The 24,900-nt window shown below is 44.2% G+C and overlaps 1 protein-coding gene across 2 annotated transcripts in view; it reads right to left on the reverse strand.

Moving 5' to 3' along the window:
• Positions 1-24,900, reverse strand: part of SLC25A29 (solute carrier family 25 member 29) — a 45,795-nt gene that overhangs the window by 17,570 nt on the left and 3,325 nt on the right. The window contains exons 2-3 of one of the 2 annotated variants that reach the window (XM_069208326.1): positions 22,825-22,868; positions 7,368-7,402 (exon numbers count right to left, since the gene is read on the reverse strand). Coding sequence is in view for 1 of the 2 variants with exons in the window: in XM_069208325.1 (XP_069064426.1) it covers positions 22,825-22,868 (44 nt within the window). In the remaining variant the exon portion in view is untranslated. The remainder of the gene's footprint in view (positions 1-7,367; positions 7,403-22,824; positions 22,869-24,900) is intronic. The other variant, XM_069208325.1, reaches the window with a different exon arrangement.

Here is a 24,900-nt window from a genome sequence, read left to right on the forward strand (position 1 = left end):
CTGTGGATTCCTCACCTAATGAATACTCCCATGGCGCCAGCATTCGACGGAAATCTTCTTCCTAGTCTCTGCACGTCGACGAGGACGTCACTCTAGCCCACGCGACGCCGTCTGACGTCATACAGGCAATAAGAGGTCCTCGCCGACGTCAGTACCAAAATGTTTTACGTGCATGAGAACAACAACCCAATGCAATGAAAGAGCAAGGCAACATCCCATAACACTGTAAAATACACAACATTGCAATAAAATGGCTGTAGATTTAATATAAAACTTTTTTTTTTTAAACCAACAAATATATGCAAATCATGTATATACACAAAGATATATACATATATATATATACACAAGTATCCATATATACACAACATCTATTGCAACCTTGAAGACCAAGAGGAGCGCACTCAAGGATTACTTGGTAAGACCAGAAAGGCAACGGGGAGGCGGGTGGGACCGTGAGGAATCCACAGGTATCTAATGTATCCACCAGAAAAGTCGTTACCAAAGGTAAGTAACTCGTTCTTCTGATGGATACAACTACCTGTGGATTCCTCACCTAATGAATAGAGTCCCAAAGCAGTACCACTCCCGGTGGTGGGTGCCGAAATGGTCAAACCAAGAAATCCTGCAGCACTGACCGTGCAAAATGGCCGTCCCTTCTGACCTCAGAGTCCAAACAGTAATGTTTCGCAAAAGTGTGAAGGGATGACCAAGTTGCGGCCTTGCAGATGTCGACCACAGGAACACCCCTGGCCAAGGCCGAAGTGGCCGACTTAGCTCTGGTGGAATGAGCTCTAATGCCATCAGGAGGATCCTTCTTTGCCAAAGAGTAACAGATTTTAATGCAAAGAGCAACCCACCTGGAGAGTGTTCTCTTGTGAACTGCCTTTCCTCTCCTCTTGCCCACGTATCCGATGAACAGCTGATCTTCCAGCCTGAAGTCCTTCGTTCTATCAATGTAGAAGCTTAACGCCCTCTTTGGGTCCAATCGATGTAGTCTCTCTTCCTCCTTTGAAGGATGAGGCGGAGGATAGAACGTGGACAAAGTAATTGTCTGGGCCAAATGGAAGGGTGAAACAACCTTCGGGAGGAAAGCAGCCTTGGTCCTCAACACCACCTTATCCCCATAAAAAGTTGTATAAGGGGGTTTTACCGATAAGGCTTGCAACTCACTCACTCTCCTTGCAGATGTTATAGCCACCAGGAAGACTGTTTTAATAACCAAATACCTTAAGGGGCAAGAATGCATAGGCTCAAAAGGGGACCCCATAAGGAAAGTGAGGACCAAGGACAAATCCCATTGAGGCATAACGAATGGTTTTGGAGGATATTTATTTAGAAGACCTTTCAAGAATCTGAGAACAACAGGGGACTTAAATAACGATGGTTGGTCTGGAAGACAGATGAAGGCTGACAGGGCAGACAAATAACCTTTAAAATGGTAGCCACTGCACAACCTTTCTGCGCTAGAGACAGAGCGAAAGACAAAACGTCCGTAGCCACTGCACAACCTTTCTGCGCTAGAGACAGAGCGAAAGACAAAACGTCCGACAGAGGAGCATGTAAGGGATCAATCTGTCTCTCTCCACACCACATAACAAATTTAGACCACCTATTAGCGTAGATAGATTTAATGGAGTGTCGCCTGGCCGCTAATATAACATCCACTACATCAGGCGGGAGAGAGAAGGAACTCAGGTTGCCCCGTTCAATCTCCAGGCATGTAGGTGTAGACTCTGGAGGTTGGGGTGTAAAACCTGCCCCTGCGACTGCGAGAGGAGGTCTACCCTGAGAGGGAGACAGAGCGAAGGGCACAGCGAGAGTTGGAGAAGGTCCGAGTACCACACCCTCCTTGGCCAATCCGGAGCTATTAAGATGACTTGGGCCCGGTCTTGGCGAATCTTCCTCAACACTCGAGGAATCAAGGGTATGGGGGGGGGGGGGGGGGGGGGAAACGCGTAAAGCAACTGGTCGCACCAGGTTATCAGAAACGCGTCCCCCAATGCTCCCTGCACCGGATACTGGAGGCTGCAGAATAACGGGCAGTGCAAGTTCTCCCGGGTGGCAAACAGATCTATCCGAGGAAACCCCCACATCTGGAAGATTAGTCGGACTTGACCTGGATGGAGACGCCACTCGTGGTCGGCCGAGAATTGGCGACTGGGACTGTCCGCACGTACATTCAAGACCCCGGCCAGATGATTTGCTACCAAGCAAATCTGATGGTCCTTTGCCCAGGACCATAGTCGAAGAGCTTCTCTGCAGAGAAGGTACGACCCTACTTCTCCCTGTTTATGTACCACATCGTGGTAGTATTGTCCGTCAGGACCTGTACCGACTGACCACGAAGGGAAGGGAGGAAGGCCTTGAGAGCCAGACGTACAGCCCGTAACTCTAACAGATTGATATGAAACATCTGTTCCTCTGGAGACCAAAGTCCTTTGATCTCCAGATCCCCCAGATGAGCTCCCCACCCTAGAGTGGAAGCATCCGTTATGACCGTGGCCACTGGTGGCGACTGCGCGAACGGCTTTCCTTGCGAAAGATTGTTGCTCGCAATCCACCACTTCAAGTCCACAGCAGCATCTCTGGAGATCTTGACCGCACCTTCTAGATCTCCCTTGTGTTGAGACCACTGCCTTCGGAGGCACCACTGAAGAGCCCTCATGTGCCAGCGAGCATGCGTGACCAACAGTATGCAGGAGGCAAACAGACCGAGCAGACGAAGGACCTTGAGGACTGGAACTACCGCTCCATTTCGAAACATTGGAACCAATTCCTGAATATCTTGAACCCCCTGAGGCAGAGGAAAGGCTCGATTCAATGTTGTATCCAGTACTGCCCCTATGAACAGGAGGCGCTGAGAGGGCTCCAGGTGAGATTTGGGCACGTTTATCGAAAAGCCCAGGTCGAACAACAATTGGTTTGTTGACTGCAGATGATACGACACAAGCTCCGGGGACTTGGCTTTGATCAACCAGTCGTCCAAGTAAGGGAATACTGCTATCCCCTTCCTTCTGAGCTCTGCCGCAACCACTGACATCACCTCCGTGAAGACTCGAGGTGCTGAAGTAAGACCAAACGGGAGGACCGCAAACTGATAGTGCTGCGCCTCTACCACAAACCGGAGATACTTCCTGTGCGACTTGAGTATCTGGATATGAAAATAAGCATCCTGCAAGTCGACAGACACCATCCAATCTTCTTTGTTCAATGCCAAAAGCACCTGTGCTAGGGTCAGCATCTTGAACTTTTCCTGATTGAGGAACCAATTCAAGATCCTCAGATCCAGGATCGGTCTCAACCGACCATCTTTCTTGGGAATCAGGAAGTACCTTGAGTAACAACCTTGACCCCTTTCCTGCTCTGGAACCAACTCCACCACGCCCTTTGAAAGGAGGACTTGAACCTCCTGTTCTAGCAACAGGAGGTGTTCTTTTGAACAATAAGACGTGCGGGGCGGGAGGGGGGGCGGAAACTCCCGAAAGGGAAGGGTGTAGCCTTTCTCCACAATACTGATAACCCAAGTGTCCGTTGTAATAGTCTCCCACTTGTGGAGAAAATGCCGTAATCTTCCCCCTACAGGAGAGGAGTGAGTGGGAAATGGTGGAAGCCTAAAGCTGCTTTCCCTGCTGCACCCCTCCAGAGGACGAGGAAGAGGCAGAGTGCTGCTGAGAGGCTCCTCTGGTGCGGGCCCTACCTCTCCCTCTAAATGATCTATAGGGGTGAGAAAAGGCGGGTTGCTGGAATTTCCCCCGAAAGGAAGAGGAGGAAGAGCCACGTCCAAATCCACGAAACCTCCTGAAAAATCTGGAGGAGGTAGAAAAAAGGGCTTGTAGTCCTAATGATTTGGCTGTGGCCCTGCTTTCTTTGAACCTCTCCTGGGCCGAATCCGCCTTGGCCCCAAACAGTTTGTCCCCATCAAACGGGAGGTCCAACAGGGTCGACTGCACGTCCGCAGAGAACCCGGAGTTGCGAAGCCAAGCCTGTCTCCTCGCAACCACAGCCGTGCCCATCGCCCTAGCCACTGAGTCAGTCGTATCCAACCCAGATTGGATAACCTGGGTTACAGCAGCCTGGGCATCGGAGACGATATTCAAAAGCCCTTGGGGAAGCTCCGTATGTGCAGATGTTATTTCGTCCATAAGAGCATAGATGTACCTCCCCAAGATACATGACGCGTTGGTGGACTTCAACGCCATGCTGCAGGATGAGAATATTTTCTTGGACTGCGAGTCCAACTTCTTGGAGTCTCTATCCCCCGGCACCGTCGGAAAAGATCCAGGCGCAGATCTAGAAGAACAGGAGGCCTGGACCACCAAGCTCTCCGGCGTAGGGTGTCTGGACAGAAAGCCAGGGTCAGATGGTGCAGCCCGATACCTCCTGGCCACAGCCCTATGAACAGCCGAGGAAGATACCGGCTTCTTCCACACCTCCAACACCGGATCAAGCAAAGCCTCATTGAATGGTAAAAGAGGCTCCGCTGCAGTAGAGGCCGGATGCAGGATCTCAGTCAACAAATTCTGCTTCGCCTCCGCTACCGGCAAAGGCAATTCAAGAAAGTTAGCTGCCTTTCTTACCACAGCGTGAAAAGTGGCTGCCTCCTCAGTATACTCCCCTGGAGATGACAAGTCCCACTCAGGGGAAGTATCCAGCCCACTAGCTGTATCCAGTCCATGAAGACCTTCGCCAGAATCCTCTCTCTCTCCTTCCTCCAAGACCCGTTGGCATTCCTGCTCCTCTAAGAGACGGAGAGCACGCCTCCTAGAATGTAGCCTCTTCAATACGCGGCGTCGACATGGCATCCGCCGAATTCGAGGAACGACGCCGATCGCCGGATCCATCCGACGCCATGTCTGGCGCCACAGGCAGCTTCGACGCCGAGGTAGGAGCCGGATGCAGAGAGGCGCGTCTCGGAGCCTCCGATGGTCCTGTCAGAGTCACTGGTCGAAACCCCGAAGTCGACGGGATGGAAACCGCCGGGGCCGAAACCTCTGGGGCCACCGGAGTCGACACCGGCGCCGAGCCCACATTCCCTAAGGGGAGAAAGGGCATGAAGGGTGCTGGCCGTAGCGGCGCCGGAGCACCCAAGGTGAAAGCCAACGGCCCCGAAGGACCAGTTGGAGCACCTCCTGGAGCCATCTGCTGAAAGATGGTATACATCGCATTCAAAAATGCGGTATTATCGGCTCCAGGGGCAGGAAAAGCCGGATACTGGGGTGCCTGGATCGAAGGCGACCCAGACGCCAGACTCGACGTCTGCGACGCCGGAGAGCACACCTGAGGCTGCGGCACTTCAATCACGGAAGATGTCTGCCCAGGCGAAGTCGGCGAAGCCGGAGAAGGCAACGGGGTCGATGGATGTGGAGTGACTGTGGGACTGACCTCCCAAGTCTTACGACGCCGAGCTGAAGGCGACCTCGATCGAGACCTCTGGCTGGAATGGCGCCGTGAGTCCCTACGGCGCCGGGAATCTCGATGGCGCCGATGAGTCTTCGGCGAGGAGGACTTCCTATGATGCTTCTTCTCCTTCCTCTTCGACTTCGCCATAAAGAGTTTAGCCTCTCGCTCTTTTAGGGCCTTGGGATTCATGTGTTGGCATGAATCACATGTTGCGACATCGTGGTCGGAGCTTAAGTACCATAAACAGTCCGAGTGCGGGTCCGTAACGGACATCTTGCCCCCACACTCCCAACAGGGCTTGAAACCAGACTTCCTCTGAGACATAGTAACTCTCAGATAAAAATCACGTAGCAGAAAAACACACTGTAACTTCGAAAGCAACAGTAGCTCCCTCGAAGATAACCGTTTCGAATGCACGGAAAAAAGGGAACTGACGTCGGCGAGGACCTCTTATTGCCTGTATGACGGCAGACGGCGTCGCGTGGGCTAGAGTGACGTCCTCGTCGACGTGCAGAGACTAGGAAGAAGATTTCCGTCTGATGCTGGCGCCATGGGAGTATTCATTAGGTGAGGAATCCACAGGTAGTTGTATCCATCAGAAGGAGAAATATGTGAATCTGTGTTATTTTAGTTAGATCTAATAGGGGCGTATTACACCCAAGTGTTTTTCTTTGTTGAACAAAATTGAAAAATGTATGTAAATAAAAAGTAACCAACAAAACCCTCTGCATTAAACCAGATTTTAAACTTTTTTTTTTTTTTTTACTAACACAAATTAACAGGTCTGGTATTCGCATAGATTCACAGAGAAAGAGGTATATAAGAATCCTTTATTGGATTCCTTCACACTCTGAGATCATGAAAAAAAAAATTTGACATTCCTCAGCTCCAAAGAAAAGCAGAAGACACGCTTCAACCTCCTATATTCTAATAGTAGATGAGCTATGAAATGGCCAAAATATGGACTTAGCCAATGGTCTGCATGTGCAAAAAATCGTGTGTTCTTAAGAGTTAAGGGAGTTTACTGAAAGTGTCATACTACTAGAGGACCCTGGTATGCCTAAAGCTGCTTTCTACAAGATGCAATGGGTGCTGCGTTTTTACAGTATGTGTCCTGAGCCCACTACAAATAGCTGAAAACAACTTTAATTATTTACTAAACACTTAAACTGAGAAACCATGGCTGTTTGTTTCCCCTTAATGAAGCTTTGCAATTGTTTGCCCTGACCACTTAGTGTTTATAAGCCACTGGACTGGAGCCTGCAGCAAGCCGCAATACAAACAAATTAGAGACATGAATCAGAAAGGAGACCCGGAAGTGCCAGAAAACTCCCCATACACCTTGCCTACTCATGTCATCAGGCTATTAACACTGATGTCACAGGAGTATATCCCCCCACCCCACCCGTTTTCTAATAAACTAATTAGTTTAGCCCTTAGTTTTTTAAAATCAGGCAACAAGACTTCATTGGCCCGCGTGGCCAAATCATGGCGACACATAGTCAAGAGGTTTGAGGTTGGTTATTGTGAGTTTGCTATAGTTTCAGGGGGCTTTGGATTCTATATACATTTGTTGGGTGACCAGTGGCAAAACTTCCTACAGATTAAAAGGACACCACAAACCGTAATTGTAAAGATGTCAACTCAAGCTTCAATTTCAACCTACACAATGACACCAAGACCTGAAACAGATAGTAGAGGATGCCATGAAGTGTGATGAAAAACTGGTTACTTGAGTACATGTCCCCATAGATGACTTTGAGAAACATACCCTATCAACAATGGCCTTCAGAAAGAAACTAAAATGAATAATGAAAGGACATTGTGAAATGCAATACAATACAGATTCCATTAGAAAAATCTTCATGGACTGAGTTAAGTTTTTAAAAAGAGTGCAAACGGTACAGACATTTAAAAAATAAATGGGACAGAGAAATAGAAGTATTCACCTGGTCTATACTTACGAGGTAAGTCTCCCGTGAAGAGGCTTATCTCTCATCTACAACAAAGTAACACTTTTGCTATTAATTAAGAGTGACCCTAGCTCAGAAAGGAAATACAGTTAAAACAAAACAGTAAATTTGTACATATATCAACAATCTGTGAAAAGTGGGCTGATAATATGAGCTATGGCTATACATTGGGTCGACCAAGTCACCGTAGATCACGTGCGAGTGGGGATGTATTCTAGATAATTTAAAATAGGTAAAGTAACTTAACCAAGACCCTTCTCATGCCAATCTGACTTTTGATAACGCATCACCAGTGATTGCTTTCAGTACATTCCCAAATCAACGTAAATTAAACACACACTTCAATGCTTCATTTCAATGATTGTTTTGCTTCTCTTGACCACTACGCTGACATGCAAACCATAACAAAACAAACAGATTTAGCGAATTTAAATGTTGATGATCAACAAAACGTATTTTCAAGTTTCTGCAACAGTAATTAAATTGACAGACACCTCTCCCCCCCCCCCCCCCCCCCACCACTTACTTCTCACCTTTTAACGCTGCCATGGACAAACTAAGTACACTGCATGGGGAGGCATACAAATTCTACCTAGGTTCTCAGGTTTAAGATTAAGATTGCCTAAATGCATTTTAATTGGCACATATGATTACTGAAAAGTGCGAAAAAAAAAAAAAAAAAAAAGGCTTTGTGCCATAATGTCATCAAGAAAAGCTACTTACCGACAAATGTCATTTAACCACATACTCCCAGCATATGACTGCTGTCAGGATCAGACCTCAACCAGTCAGAGTTGGCACCAGCGAGTCACACAGTAACTTTACAGGGCCACTTTCAGGTTTTGTGGTTGAAGAGTGGCACGTGAACCGCCTGATAACAAGAGCACATTTTAAAGGGACAAGGAACACGAGTTGATGATCTCACAGTCGAGTATAAGAGTTGAACACCACTACCCCACAGTTAAAAGCGCAAACAAATGCTACTTACAGCTCCATCTGCAGTAAGCGTGTGTCCATAAATTACCTACCATTTGCAGGTACTAGGAACCTTATGTGTACTTGTTACCAGGGTGCCCACTAACTATTTTAGGTACTGGGATTTTTGCCATAGGTTGCATTTCTATAAATGGAAGGATGCCTGATCAAAAGAAAAGATATCTAAAATCCAAGGACTTTAAAGATGATGATGTGGAGATAAGCCGCAACCATAATTGCTGCCCATAAAACATTCTTAAACCCGCCACTCAAATCTCTTGCTCAAATCTCCACCTTTCTTTCAAATATGGGAAGCAGGCCTGAAACCAGTGAAGATGCACGAGGACTGGAACAGAAGGAGACCTTGAATAAGAGTACAGAGTTAGTGCAACTAAGTAACTTTACTCTGACAGCAGAGTTCTTTCCAGCTCACACGAGGAATGCTGGGCATAGGTTAAGCTGTATCAGAATTGTGAACAGCTTAAAAAGCCTCTATGAAAAACGCTTCATCTGCTTTTTGGTTCGCATCTAGGTTAATGCTTGCAGATTACATGTGAGTTGGCCTGTGTAGCTGCCCGCCAGTCTTTGGAAACAGGACTTTCGGAAACGTGCATGAAAAGAGACTTTTCTCGAGCTAGCCAAGCCATAGCCCTACTCACCCATTCACGTATGTCTTATCGGTGATCGTGCGTAATATGTCAATAATACATGGAGGAACTTATGTTCCTGCTAGATGCCTATCCATCACGTCAAACTAACTAGTTTGGAAAAAAAAAAAAAAAAAAAAAAAAAAAAAAAAAAAAACAACACCACACACCACGAGCGACAGAAAATACTTCCTACTTGTCCTATCGACGAAAGGCAAGTCTCTTCTATTATCTTAAAAATTTGCAACTTGAAATATTCATTCTTTGTTTCTTCTAAGGCACTGTGTATCATCTCGCCCAGCTTCAATACGATGTTCGTTTGAGTAACTATGCCAGAAGTGTGGTTCTTGTAAAGTGAAAACAAATGTTCCATCAAGTTTCAATAAGATATAGAAAAGGTACAATATGGCCATCCTCAATGTAAACGTGCGCTGGCAGTAGCAGTGCAAGGCGCACACACGAAAGCAGAGACCGCAACCGTGGGAGCTTTCCTGTACAGAATGTGTTGAAGAAGTGCAAGCTTCTATCACAAATATGCTGCTAACGTACCAGACAATACGCACACACTCAGACACGCAGAGGGGAAACAGCATAGGCCTTTACGATGCTCGCGCACACATCCGAGCATGCACAGGTTGTTGGGACGAGATCCTCACTACGGCTTAGAAAAGCTGTGCTGCCCTGTCCCATTTTTTCTGACCTGCTTAGTTTTGCTTTCAGCTGAACAGACACTATTCAAGCTCGCAGCAGGTGTGCCAACTGTTATCAAAGACGCTGACAGTAGAGACCAGCTCTGTAAAATGTTGCACACCCGATTTATAACCTTAAAACCAGGCTTTGTGGCTACTGCTTGCGATGGAAGCAGCATCCCAAATGCAATGCTCATAATTGCACACTATCCAAACAAAAACATCTGTCTGCATCCAAAGTGATTATTGATAATGTTGAGGTAATATGTAATGACGCCAGTGATGTAATTAGTGGTGTAATCTTGTCACATCATAGGTGAAGTCCTGAGCATTACATATGGATAACAATTTAGAGTTTATATTGCTGGGGAATGAGTACCGTTTTCCTCATCTAACTATAAACCGGACTTTTTTTTGTGGTGGGGGTGGGGGGGGGGGGGAGAGGCGCAAAGGGCTTAGGTTTACTAATCATGACTTCACGAACTTTTTTCCCCCAGTAATCTGAGGTTTTTCGAAACATATATTAATATCCTATGTGTAAAAAAATCATTTCTTATTTTCAGTGTTTTTTCACTGAAAAAAGTGTATCTCTCACACACCCTGCACCCACAATAAAGAAACACTGTGTGATGTCTAGTATTTGTTTGGGGCAAGATAGTAGTCACACTGTAGTCTATACTCATTGTCCATGCTTTCAGAGGCATGACAGCCTGCCCCAGTCTTGGAAACTAGATTAGTGTGCAAGTTCCTTCATCCTTCCCTTGCACAAGATCCCCCTGCTCACAGTAAAACCAAAACTCTGTTCCTTTTCCTGTGTTGCTTGCCGTGACATGGCAGAAAAGGCCAGAAACAAAAAAAAGACCAGTATAGCCCTAGACTACCAGAAGATGCCAAAATGCAGGCCAATGACCAAGATACACTGCTCAGAACTGAAGGAAGTATCATATTTTCAACAACGGGAACACTCTGGTTGACTCGCACTTCATAGGAGTGTGCTCAAATTTTATGTCAAGACTGGAGGCTCCTATTATGCTTACTTTTCTTGCTTTAAAACAGCAGCCACAGTCAAAAGAAAAAATAATAATAATCATCACCAATCCCAAGAGGTCAGGGAAGTCCTTGGCCAATGGGAACAACCCAAGAAACACAATGAATTTATCAGTACATGATACAGCTAATATATACCCATCTAGACCGCAAGCAGTCCTCTTTTCTTGCTGTTCGCAATCAAGATAAGTATATATTTTCTCTGTGTTCTCTTATAATGTAATGGTTCATGTTAATTTTTAAGGTTAAACTGAGTTTTATATTCTGTGTTAAACTAATATTTTCCTTGAAACTCTTTTGTGTCCGATATCGCACTTTGACGTGTTTTCCCTTCCCTCCCCGCCCGTTATTGGTGGTGTCTTCCGTTGCCTGCTGAGTTTCCCTTCTTGCACGGATGTTCGAATGCCTTCTTTTCCCTCAAGAACGCTTTAGTCGTGCGCGACTCTCCGGCGGCAATTTCAGCCATTTTTCCCGCCGCTCACATTTCAGCTCTCGTGTGCCAAAGCAGAGGCTTCGCTTGCATCCTGCAGTCGCTCAGCTTCAATTTCTGCATTTTTTCCGGAGGGGCGCGGCCTCCCTTTGTGAACACGCCCATTTCTTTCAGTTCTCCTCATATTCCCTCCCCCTCAGGTTAACCCTTCGCGAGTCTGTTTTTTACCTCCTTGAGTTAGTTTTTTATATTGATAACATGGAATTTTCCAATGCTTTTCAAAATAACGATAGTGAAGAGGAGTTTAAAAACATTTTTAAAGATTTCATTTTATCAGTTGCTAAAGCTGTTTCAGTATCTATGAACAGGGTTTCTAAAAACTTAGAAAATTCTGTTTTATCTCTTATGCCCACAATCTAAATTGTCTCCATCTGCAGGGGAAGGCAGAAAGCGCAAAGCCACGGTGGCTTCCAACAGTCAACAACAGATTAAAAAATCTGCGCTTATGGAATGTGAGACTAACTCACATAAAATTGAGAACAAAGATCTTCACAGGCCTCCATCCAAGGAGGGGGAACGCTCCAGGAGTGAAAAGTAAAGAAAAATTAAGCACCTTGACAGTGCACAAAAGACTGTGATTTCATCCATTCAAGATACTGATTATTATTTTGACTCGGATTCAGACAATACTTATGAGGAATTAAATGTCTCAGATTTTTGGTCTGGTCCTCATCCTAAAAAACAAAAAAGTCTGCTTCTGTCAATGATCTTCCGGAATCCAAATCGATTTTGGACTCAGAGGGTAATCCTATGTTTGATCCGAGGCCAATTCACCATCCTAATTCTACAGAATGGTTTCCTTCACAAAACGTAGGAGATTATATTTCCGCTAAATTACGTTTGCTCCTGGATAAAACAGACAAGAGCAAAATTGAAGGCCGAATGCATATTACCTCTACTCCTTCCATTGACCCTTCCATGCTGACTTTCTTCACGAAATTTGGCAAAGATCCACGCAAAGGGGTTGACAGTGCATGGTCTATGTGCCAGGATAAAATGCTAGATATAGTGGGTCCTTTGGCTCAAATTTGTGACCTAGCAGAAACTGCCAGACTTGACAATCTTGCTATTAATTCAGAAGAATTGTCTTTATGGGTTCAAAGGGCCTTCGGTCTTCTGGGCAATGCCAATTCGGCTATGACGCATGAGAGGCGCAAAGGTTTGCTCCTCAAACGCGATCCTAAATTGGATAATCTGGCATCAATGGACCCTGGCATCAAAGCTGATGGTTTGTTTAGGGATTCCTTTATTAAGGAACTGAGAAAATACGTTACAACTTTTGCTTCCTTAGATAAAGCTTAATCTTTAAAGAAAGTTTTTTCTAATCGTGTTTTTGCAAGGGCCGGTAGAGGAATGAGTCGCTTTACAGGACGCAACCCGAGATCTCAGGGTTTCATAGGCTCCAATAATACAGCCTCAAGAACGTTGTCACCAATTCTATCCCCAAAGGTCAAGAGGCTTCAGAAGAAGGAATCAATGATTCCACAGGACCTCACAACCAGCCACTAAGTGTACCTTCTGGCCATATTTCTGTGGATTTTTTTGGGGGGGGGGGGGGGGGGGGGGGAGAGGTTCAAGACACTGGTTCGTCTAAAATTTTTCCTACACAGGTGGGAGTCCATAAATTCAGATCCATGGGTTCTACATACGGTTCAGGGTTATTTTATTGAGTTTTACAACACTCCTTTTCAAACACGTCTTCCTCATCCACTAAAATTTTCTGCAGAAATGACTTCGCTGGTATCTCCGGAAGTTCAATCCCTTCTTCAAAAACATGCGATTCAACGCACTTCCCTTCATCCTCTGGGCTTTTTAAAGTGCCATCTTTTTGGTTCACAAGAAAAGCAAAAAGTTGAGACCAGTCAAATCTCAGGGACTTCAACCAATTTGTGGTATATCGTCATTTCAAAATGGTGATCATCTTACATCTCAGAGAGGCTCTCCAGCAAAACAACTGCATGGTTCGTTTGGACTTACATGGTGTCTACCTCACTATTCCTATTCATCTAGATCACAGGAAGTGTCTTCAATTTCAGTGGCAAGGAGAAACGGATCAGTTCTCGCCCCTACCTTTTGGTGTATTTTCCGCTCCATGGTGTTTCACCAAATTAATTAAACCTGTGGTAGCCCATCTCAGAACACAAGGTATCCTTTATTTGGACCATATTCTTTTAATGGTTCAGAATCTTCAATCTCTTCTCTCACAGATGCACCACACTTGTTCTTTCCTGGCGGATCTGGGATTCCTTATAAACAAAGAGAAATCAATTCTCGTCCCATCTCAGAGATTGGAGTTTCTGCGATTTCTCATAAATTCGGCAGAAGCAACTCTTCAGCTTCCTGAGACAAAGGTAAAACCCACTCTTTGCACCTTCCTTCTAGCTCCCTCATGTTACTTACAATAATTGTAGGTCTGCTTTCCTCATCAATTCAGGCGATTTTTACCAGTCCTCTCCATTACCGCGCTCTTCAGAGATATCTTGTGTTAGAATCAGATGCAAGCCTGACCAGATGGTGCGAAAGGTGTGGTCAAATATCAACTGGAGGTACATGGTCTCCACAGGAGTCTTCGTTGCACATCAACTGTTTAGAAATGCTTGCTGGCTCCTTTGCAATCAAAAGCTTCGTAAAAAACAAAGTCTGATATTCCATTCTGCTTCGAATGGACAACCTGTTGGCAGTCAGATACAGAAATCATCTGTGAGGTACCAAGTTCAAACCTTTGGCAGAGCTAGCGAAAAGCTTTTGGGAGTTTTGTCTACAACAAAAGTTATCTGTCCGGGCAGAATATCTGCCAGGGAAACTCAATCGGGTAGTGGATTGGGATTCCCAATTCCTGTCCGATTCCAGCGATAGGAAACGTCATCATTCTGTTTCAAAACCCTATTTCACAAATGGGGCCCTCTACACACAGCTCTCTTTGCGTCACAATTAAATGCTCAACTGCCTCAGTTCTTCAGTTGGAGACCAGATGCTTTTCAACAAGACTGGTCTCAGTCAATCAACTAGGCATTCTCGCCTTTTCTAATGATCAACAGGGTTATCTGTCAAGTACGTCGTCAAAAGGTCAGTCTAATATTGGTGGTTCCCCTCTGGCAACCCCAGGTATGGGATCCTCCTCTTTTGGAACTGGCAATGGATTTTCCGGTCATTCTTCCTGTTTTCCCAGATCTCCTCATCAACACGGAGGGATACCCACACAATCTGATTCTCAACAAGTCTCGAATCCTTTCTTCTTCAAAAGGTAACAGGACTTCCCAATCTTATTCAGGAATTTCAAAGGAAGCTTTGGAATATATCTCCAAATCTTGGGCTCCTGAAACCACAAAAGCTTATACATCGGCCTGGTCTTTATGGCATGGCTGGTGTGTGGAAAAATCTTGTGATCCTTTTCAGCAGTTATTTCCTTAATCGCTTATTTTTTAGCAGCTCAAGCAAGTTCAGGTAAATCTTATAGAACCATCAATCTTCATCGTTCTGCGATATCCCTCAATCATGCGCACATCAATGGAAAACCAGTTGGCGAACACCAACTTGTCTGCTGTCTTTTAAATGGAGTAAAGTTTTCCAATCCGCCTACTCCTAAATATAGTGAGTTATGGGACGTTAATGTGGTTTTGCAACTGGTTCTTTCGTGGTTTGAGAACTCATCTCTATATCTCAAAATGCTTTCTGCTAAATTGACATTGCTAAAACCTTTAGCTTCCATAAAACGTTTATCAGATGTCAAAGCTTTAGATATCTCTGGTCGCCATTTTACTCCCGCAGGTATCCAATTTAAGATTAATAGACAAACCAAAACAAATATAAAAACAACAACAACAAAAATAGCATCTTGACTTCTGCTCATTGGATTTTTGTCATTTTGGTCTTGATTTAATTTATAAAATGGTCTACTATTTTAAACCCATGGAGTCTTTTGTGGAGTTTTCATTGGGTTAGCGCGAGTATGTTGCACAAATACTTTACACGTTGCCTCTTTAGGTAAGCCTGACTGCTCTGTGCCAAGCTACGAGTGGGTGAGCACAGGTTATCTTTTAGTGTGTATATGCCTTACCCTGACTAGAGTGGTGGGCCCTTATTGGACTGGATGCACACCCTGGCCAACTAGAGACCCCATTTCTAACACCATGAGTCTGTGTTACAAGTTTCCCCATGTTAGTTTGTAAACAACTTTCAAATCCAGATCTACCAGCAAGGTCTCCTCGTTTGCATTGACAACTTATAAGTTCACTATATATTTTACCTACATATGCTCCCCTCATCACCATCTTTATTGCACCCCGCCCCCTAGCAATCTACAGGAAGTGGAAACCTGGAAGTTTGAAAAGTAATCAAGAGGCACAGAGGTCAGGTCCTGTTGGGTCTCCGCTCTGTTTCCAAATCAGCTCTTTAAATTCTAAGGTTTTGCCATGTATACAATAAGCACTGTGGTGATTGGCCAAGAGTCTTCAGCTAGGCAGTAAGAGCTATGAGCACGGGGTACCAATAGCGCCCATTACCAACTTGTGGCCTATTATACTATAGGAGCCATGTGTTGGCAAGTGAAAGGGGTTCACAACATCTTGGGAGTGGTCTCTCCATAAATCCAGGTTTCAATGCCTTGTCAGAGGGGTTAAGGGACCGCATTAGTTTTCAATGTGTCCTTCAGGTTCTTCAGACGAGCTGCAGCCAAAATCCACAGCTCTGTTGTGACACCCGCTCATGGGATTAAGAGCTCTACTAGTTCAGGAGAAAAAGAAAAAAAAAAAACTCACACACACACAAACACATCAGAATCAGCATACTAGGAAAATGCACATGGTTAAGACATCTGCATACTGTCTAGAGTAGCATGTACTACGGCATATCAGTTTCCCTGGTGCTGAAGTGTCAGGGACTCACTAATGGGGACATTCTATCCACCCAAATTGCAACCCTTCTAGTCTAAGAGAAGAAAGGGGGGAAATGATTTATAAAAAAATAAAAAAATAAAAAAAAATAAAAAAAACACCACACACACACACATCACTTCCATTTGAGACCAATTTAGCATTTGTTGGTGTTTAAATATGCTTCCTTTGAGAGCCTGCAGAATTTCATCTATGTAAGGAGCATCTACAGATCTAGAGGTAATGGCAGGCAGAAGCATGTCTGGTTTAAGATTGAGCATATTAGCACTACAGGCTTGCTCAATAGCAAACATCATGAAAGTGCCTTACGTAGCAAGTTTTTCAGGAATAATTTTCCCTAATAACAATTCAAATGATTGGCCCACCACGCTCTCTGGAAATCAGAGATTCGTAAACTGTTATGGCTGGAGCACCCCTCTGGGTCTTTCATTCTCTGTTCCACATATCGAGCAGTCACCTGCAATTTGATGGGCGTGGTCTCATCGCATGCATTTTTTCCGGTTACTGTTTCAATCTCCACTGTTTTTTTTCTCCTGACTGTTTCTGCAACCTTTTTCAGATAAGGTCTAAAAAGAGTTCGCTTGATCGACATTATGTTAATCTTTTGTTCAAAAGGCAGAGCGTGATACAGCAATTGCTTTTATTAAGTCAGCTCAGCTGCCAGCAGGGATTGTAGTGCTTCCGTTTTTTTCTATTGAAGTGTAGACCTATTACAGAATTTTGTTTGCCTGTGGGGAGGCCAGCTCACCCTGTCGTTCCCCCCGCTAAGGGTGACTGTGTAGGAAACTCAAAGTATAGCCTTTCATATCCCTTAGACTGAATAGCATAGAACAGTAAGTTATCCCCATCCAATCGGGGGTGGGGAGGGGACATGCATGGAATTGACACAATTAGCACACAGAATAGCACTGTAGAATTCAGACAAGAATGGAAATGCTTTTGAGCCCCATCCCTCTCTCCTGTACCATAGTCAGGTACCCTCAATTTCCATGGCTCAGCGTGTACACAGCTGCTCTCTGATGCCATGATGCACAGAATGCACCTGTCCCAAGCTTCAATTTCACTGCTGCTATTTATAATTCTATAAATGAGGGAGGGTAGAGGTGGGGAAGAGGGACGAGATATCCTCCCTGAGCCTTAATAGGCCTGAGGACCCCATTTGCCAGAGGCCAAATTCTTAAAAACAGGTACGGGGACCACATGACCACCCTCTCGTGCCTTAATAGGGCCCCCCTGGGGACCCCATACCCCGGGTTCAAATTGCTTGGACCAGGGGAAGGGGCAGCACCCATCTCCCTCCCTTCATGAGCCTAAGCCCCAGGGTCCCAAACTTCCATGGTCAAAGTGCCATAACAAAGGAGACAAGGAACATCCAGAACACAAGCAATTCACATAGGGGGGACTCTAATGTATACAAAAAAGTGACGGATGGAATGTTTGAATTAATCTCAGCCACTGGCAATAACTGTGACCACTGCAGGGAAGACCAGAATTGAAGAATAATTCAATTTTTGCTGCTGGTTTAGAGGCGGCTGGGATGCCTGGTTCACATCAAAGCAATTCATTGTATGTGCACTTCACAGCTGTTGTCTAAATCTACTAAGGGCCACTGGGCTCTCAATCAGAAAGGGCTGCACTTGGCCATGCCTGTGTGAAAGGTAAAAAAACAGGGTAATTAATGCCAATATTTGGCAAGGAGTGTGTTGTGCATCACCAGCAGCCCCCCCGAAGTGAGTATCTTCCAAATCCATGTAGGGAAGAAGTCAGGCAGAATGCCAGTCTCTTGCCCACCAGAGTAACGATAGAGACCAGGAATTTGCATATTAAGAGCATGGTAAAACTAATAAGGACTGCCATGTCATCTACGGCTGGTACCATAGAACTGAGATCAATGCAGTGTGACCGAGGTTCTCTGTCTTATTGGTAGCACCATTGGCAGCTGGGAAAGTACATTGCGGTATAGGGGTGCCAAATACCCAGACTTGTAACTCACCCTCAAGAAGAAAACAAATCCCATTAAGTTGCATTGGTTTTAAGCACCATTTCTCTCGAGGAAGGTAAAGCCTTATTTCATTATCCAAGAAGCAGCAAATGTGCACAAGTTAACAATCAACTTCAAGCATCCACAGTGGTGCCAGGTTTCAGTCAGAGTCCAGCCAAAAGGTTCTCAGTACATCACACTTGTAAGTGCTTTGTGCCTGCTAAAACCCTGGTTTAAACCAACTGGCCACCGGCCTTATGATCTTTATTCGTTACGAATACAGTGTACATTAAACCGGACTGCCTCTCCCAAATACTTTTTCCCTTTGGGGGAAATCAAAAACGCCCTCTGCAGTAATGCTATACAAATCTATTGATGATCCTGGTGGCAACCCCAGGATGCGCAGCTACTAGCTTTGAAACAATGACTTGTTTTAGGTGGGCTAACAAGCAGCTGACCAAACAGTTAAAAGAAAAAGAAAAAAACTAGGTTTTTTAACATCTAAACTTCTGCATCACAACTTGCTAGTACGCATTTTGGTGGTCTCTGTTAATAAATGTAACTTCACAGCACAAGCACCTGGCTGCGCACGTTGGATTACTAGGATAGTATCCAGCATAAATAAAAGGCAAAAAAAAAAAAAAACAACCAACCACCCCACTGTTTGTGTCCATATATTTCTTTTTGCAAACGAACTGATTTTGGGAGAATCCTTTCGGTTTTAAAATAGTGGAAGGATTTCAAAAGAACCACTGCATTTGACCGGAGTGGGGAGAAGAGTTGTGGGAAACCTAGTCCGAAAAGGAATGAGGATTTGCAGCCGAAGACCACTGTCTACAAAGACAAAACTCCAAAGAGTACAATTAATCCCAAGTGCAATGCCTGCCTGGCATACTTGTATCCCCGCATCGACCACTGGACTAAGTTTCACACACTGCAGCAGAGATGGACGGAGACATTCAGTGACTTAGCAGGGGAACGTAAACCGTAGTATTCCTTGAAGGTATACCCAGGCAGCATGTTCCCAAGGACTGTGATAATTTCCTGTACGGTCTCAAGAATTAAAATTCAACTTTGTGTGGTTACTTACTCTATATGCCAGAACACTTTTGAACCTATCACTGCTTTCCAATGTGCTTGGTTCTTCATTATTTGTACATTCATCTTCCAATTCAGAGTGCAATTCATATGGTTTTTAAAGAAATAGCATTGACCGGACATTGATGATTCTCTGTGCCATTGTTATCCCATACTGTGCATAGATATAAAGGTAGGTCTCCGACAGCAAGCTGGCTTCTCAAATGACTTTTTTTTGTTATGAAAAATCCAGCTCAGAAGGGAAGCAAAGCAGCCCAGGCAAGAATGTTCAAACTAGTCCCACTCCCTCATTCTTCTTGTGCTAGCTCTCTTTCCATCCATTTATTATCCTTTGTCACGCTGATCACTTTCCCTATGCCCCCCCCCTCACTTTCGCACTTGAAACCTCCTCGTGCCTGTTACAATCAGATTTGTGGGAGGAAGTGGCAGCAGGAGCAGCCCTAGTTTTCAATCACAGCTTCCAAGCCCCTGACCCACCAAGAAATGTCTGATTGATTAAAAGGCCTTTCCAGTCCTGCCTTGTATAACAATGCACTGGTACATTGTGAGAAATGACAGCTAATCAAGTACATTGTCTAGTGTTGGAAATGGCTTTCTGCGGGGTCATCCCCACACGATTTGCCTTTCCCCTCAACATTTTGCTGAAATTGTTTATGTTGTCTCTAACATTCTGGACACTGTACCACTGCTAACCAGTGATAAAGTGCACATGCTCTGCTTAAAACATGCTAACATTGGCTTATCCACCATTTGCACATTTAATTTATTTGCAAGTCCCTAGTAAAGTGCACCATAGGTGCCAAGAGCTGGTAAACAAAATGCTACTAGTGGGCCTGCAGTGCCTATTGTACCAGCAACCACAACAGCACCTTACACGTCTCAGGCCTGCCACTGCAGAGCTTGTGCGTGCAGTTTTAAACTGCCATTTCAGCTAGTCAAGGGCAACTACCTACCTTGCCAAAATCTTCATTTTTATTACATAAGTCACCCTTAAGGTACACCCTGGATAGCCCCAAGAGCATTGAGTAGTGTATTTAAAACATTGGACATGTAGTTTTAAGTTTAACATGTAAAGATAGTGAAAAACTGCTAAATTCATTTTTCACTATTACAAGGCCTATTTCTCCCATAGGATAACATTGGAATTATCTTAAAACATCTTTTAAGTGTAACCCCCAATTGGGAAAAGGTAGAAATGTGGAGTTTGGAGTCTCTGGACTCACAATTAAAAATAATTTCTTACAGTAACGTTGTATTTAAATTAGAAGTCTAAAAATTCAACTTTTAGAAAGTTGCCATGTTCTTACTTTAATCATTCTGTACATTCCATCTAGACAGCCACATACATTGAGAGATTAGGTGTGACTTGATGGGCCATCACCTGCCTTGGTGGAGGGTGGAGTTTAGCACTGTCTCACTTACACATGAATAGACTTGTCATGGCCACCCACAATAAGGTCTAACGACCCTGTATTGCCACTCCAGCCGACTTGGAGCCAGGACAAGGAAGGCAAGAAATTGGTACATTTCAAAAGGTCTGCCTCTGGAAGCTTCTCCCACCTTCCACAATCAGGGAACCAAAGTATAAATACTGGGCCCCAAACCCTACCAAATCAGCACTCTACTGGAACCAAGGACACTGCCATAAAAAGGACTTCTGTCCTATTGGCAGGGACTGCCACTCTGCAAATGCAGAGATGTGTTGGCCTACTGCTGCTGTGTGCTGTAGGAGGGACTGCCACTTTGCCATTTTCTCTGCTGTGTTGGCCTGCTGCCTCTGTCCAGCAGTAAGAGGGACTGAACTTGCTGGCTTGCCCCCGTTCCTATGCAGTCTCAGGGGCATCAAAGACCACTTGCAACTCTCCTGGTGTTGCTGAAGTCTGCAAACTTTGAGTCCTACACCAGCCTCAGCCAGCCCCCCCCCGCCTCAGAAGTGGGTCCTGCAGATACTTCACAAAGTGACACATCACTCCAAGTGTGTCAGAAATATAAATGCATCATGTCCTCGCTGTCAACACATTGCTCCAACATAGGTACTGTTCAGCGGACCCTGTGCAGGTTCTATAGCTGACTTACCCTCCCTTGCGGCCAGCCTGGATTTTGGATTTGCACCAGCCCCTCGTGACCTCTAGTAATCTTTTGACCGCTATAGACTTCTAAGCATCATTTTCACATTTAATCTTTACAAGTTCATGTTGAATTTTACTGATTGGGACGTTTTTGTCTCATTTTTTTCAGATAAATATGCTCTATTTGCCTAACCTGGTGTGGAGTCTTTTTGTGGTGTATCACTGTGCTACTGTAATTAAGTGCTGCACAAATATTTTACACATTGCCTCTTAAGTTAAGCCTGACTGCTCGGTGCAAAGCTATCGGGGGGGGGGGGGGGTGAGCACAGGTTCATTTATGGTGTGTATCCGACTTACCTTAACTAGGATTGTGGTCCCTACTAGGACATGGTGCAAACATCTGCCAACTAGAGACCCAGTTTCTAACATCCTGTGATCATTATTTGCTATAAGACATGCAGAAAGTACACCATACAACATAAAAAATTGCATGCTAATAGCAATACGACACTACAGATCACCATTGCGTTAAATTTATAAGTGCACCATATTTCATTATGGATGACTTATCACATTGAAAAAGCAAGCTGAATATACAGCATCTGTGTTCACAGACAATTCAAAAATTATATTTTGGGAACAAATAAATATTGTACAAATTCTCTCATCCCACTGGTGTCATAGCGCAACAGAAAACTGCACACACTTGGAAAAGTGTAATTTAAAACAAGAGAAGTAGTGTTTTTCCCCTCATTCTTATTCATAAGTATTTGAAACTACAGTGCAGATTCTAAGATCTTTAAAACGGGAGTCTGTACTAGGGCTCATGCCTGTCAGATGAACATCTACGCACCAAAAGCTGAATGTACAAAAAAAAAAAAGTATGTATTAAATCTTTCTCTGCGTAACGCAAACGTTTACTTAATTTCCATGTACCCAAATTGTAGCCTTAAAAGTTGATGAGACATCTGGAAAGAGGCGATGGCATGCTGGCACTTGCAGGCCAATAGTTAACCAACATCTGTGCTGAAACTGCTCTGGATGAACCACATCTACCTCACACTTAAGAAACCTGGTTGACGCTGGAATTTCAAAATATATATTATATATACACACACACACATACACACAATAATAATGACTAAAACTATTATTATTATTATATATATATATATATATATATATATATATATATATATATATACACATACACATATACATATACATACACACACACACACAATAATAATGACTAAAACAGCCTGGGACTTACTTTGTTGCATAGGGCGAGACCTTTCCAAAACAGTAACAACGAGCTTATGTGCCGCTTAATGAGCGATATGCAAACAAAGTGCTGGCATAATACACGGAAATTATATTTCTGGCTACCTACACACTTAACGGGCCATTTCGGTAAGACACCATTCTAAGTCAATTCAGTTTCCAAGTATTTACAGAAGTGGCAACCTGGTGCTGCAAAACGAATTTGATAAAATTGCTCAGTGCATACGTGTGTTTGGATGGTCATTAAACAGTTGACAAATACAAAATTGAACCTACCTTCACAGTGTCAAATGGATGGCCCACAAGTACACCTGCAGCACCTGGAAACAGAGAGATTGCAAAAAATAAAGCACATTAGATACACTCGTCCGACAGCGCGAAGCTAACATAAACCGCTTTTAAACTGTCTGGCTAGTTAATAAATGTTTGTTAAAAGTGTGCAACTAGGAAATGGTACCCTTTTCAGTCCACCCTACCCCGCAGACTCTTGAAAAACAAGTTCCTTCAATTTTAGACATTATTTATTTCGACAGAAATGGTCGGGATGTGTGCCAATTCTGTGGCACAAACAAGCGCTCTATAAAAAGATTCGAACTATACGAACACCAAACACGTAGTAAACAAGCAATACTTCAAACTTATCCTAACAGCAGCAATCTTAAATGACGTATCTTGAAAAATGTAGATAAAGTCGTTGAACGAGAACTCGTATTTCATTTAAAATGGAAAGCATATATGGCTGCCTTCCAACTTTAAAAACAAGGCTATGTCTACACGCACTGCGAGCGTCGCTGCGCCCATTGGCTCACTCGTTGGAAATACGAGAAGGCTCTTCTTATTGGCCGGTTTGGTGGGTGTGCAAAGTCTATACATATACATCAGGAACCCCTCACTTGGTGTCATTCGTCAGATTACACTCCCGTTCTGATTCGTCATTTTGGAGGGCGTGCAAGATACGTTTTCATCAGAGGTAACAAGCACAAAAAAAAAAAAAAAAAAAAAAAATCCCCTGCGCCACTCAAACACCCAGAAACGCCACTAGGAAAAAAAAAAAAAAAAAAGAAAGGAAAAAGAAACGGGGGCAATCTCCATCCAGGCGCGTGCCAGAATACGACGTACAAACTGGAGTATAATAAACCAATTGTTGTTGTGTAACCAAGTTGCCAAAGATCTGATGTACACGATGACCCTGCTTTACAGGGAGTGGGTGAGATATGGAGACCGGTTGCAGCAGAAGCGATGTAAGAAACTGCTGCACTCGCCGTCAACCCCCAAAATGATCGAGTAGCTAAGTCACTTCAACTGCACGATTCCTGAAATAATGTTAGTTTCTTAAACCCCACATTCTCCAATACTCTTTCAACCAATCACACGAACCTCACTTTAGACGTCAGATTCGCCCACCCAAGGTCTCTCAATATTAACCTTGAACACGGTGGCTAATGTGGACGCCGCAGGGGTGAACCTCTGATTTACCTCAGCGTCGACGAGTGCAGGTGGGATTCCTGTTCAAAAGACTGTCTCTACTGTTATATTGAAAACAATTCAAATTCGCCAATAACTAACTTGGGTAGGTTCGGGCTCTCTGGAAACAAGCAGCACCCTACAACCCGCATGGGCGTTCTAGGCGAATCGCTGACGTAGATAAAAAAAAACAAAAAACATTTGTTTGCTTCAAAGATGATGAACACACACATTGCAAGATTGCCCAAAAAGAATGAACAGACTAATTGTTTCACAGTTGCTGACAGACGGCAATCAGGAATAATTCTGCAACAAAAATCAAGTCACCACCAGAAAGTGACAACGGAAATGTTTGGTTTATCGTAAATACCTTCTCAATAGGTCACGATTTTCCAACGGCTGGTTAACTACATACAGAAGTGGCTCATGGTCTTGCTGCGAGACAAACAGGAGGTAGATAATTCACAAATAACTAACTGCTGTAAAGAGCAGGCAACTCATACACCATACCAACAAAGATAGGGTGCTCATAGAGCGCAAAGTACACAAAAGGGAAGTCTCAGAAGAAACTGGTTACAAGAAAATAAACTACCCCATGCAGAGCAGGTTACCAGTGCCCTGTTTTCCATGAGGCACTAGTCTGTCACCAACACCATTTCTAAAAGCCTGTGACTCCCAACAGTGAATTGAACATGGCTGTTGAAGGAATTGCTTTGTCAAAGGAGATAGAGTGAAGGTGCCTAATTGGAATTCATAAATAATACTGTCGTTTTTTTTCCCCTAAACTGACTTGTATTAGACTGTTTTAACATCTGTTTCCAAAAAATATCTAACAGGTTTTGCTGTTTTTAATTTTGCAGTAGAGGTTTTATTTTTACTGTTTGCAAA

Source organism: Pleurodeles waltl, chromosome 9 (assembly GCF_031143425.1).
Source record: "Pleurodeles waltl isolate 20211129_DDA chromosome 9, aPleWal1.hap1.20221129, whole genome shotgun sequence".
Lineage (NCBI taxonomy): Eukaryota > Metazoa > Chordata > Amphibia > Caudata > Salamandridae > Pleurodeles > Pleurodeles waltl.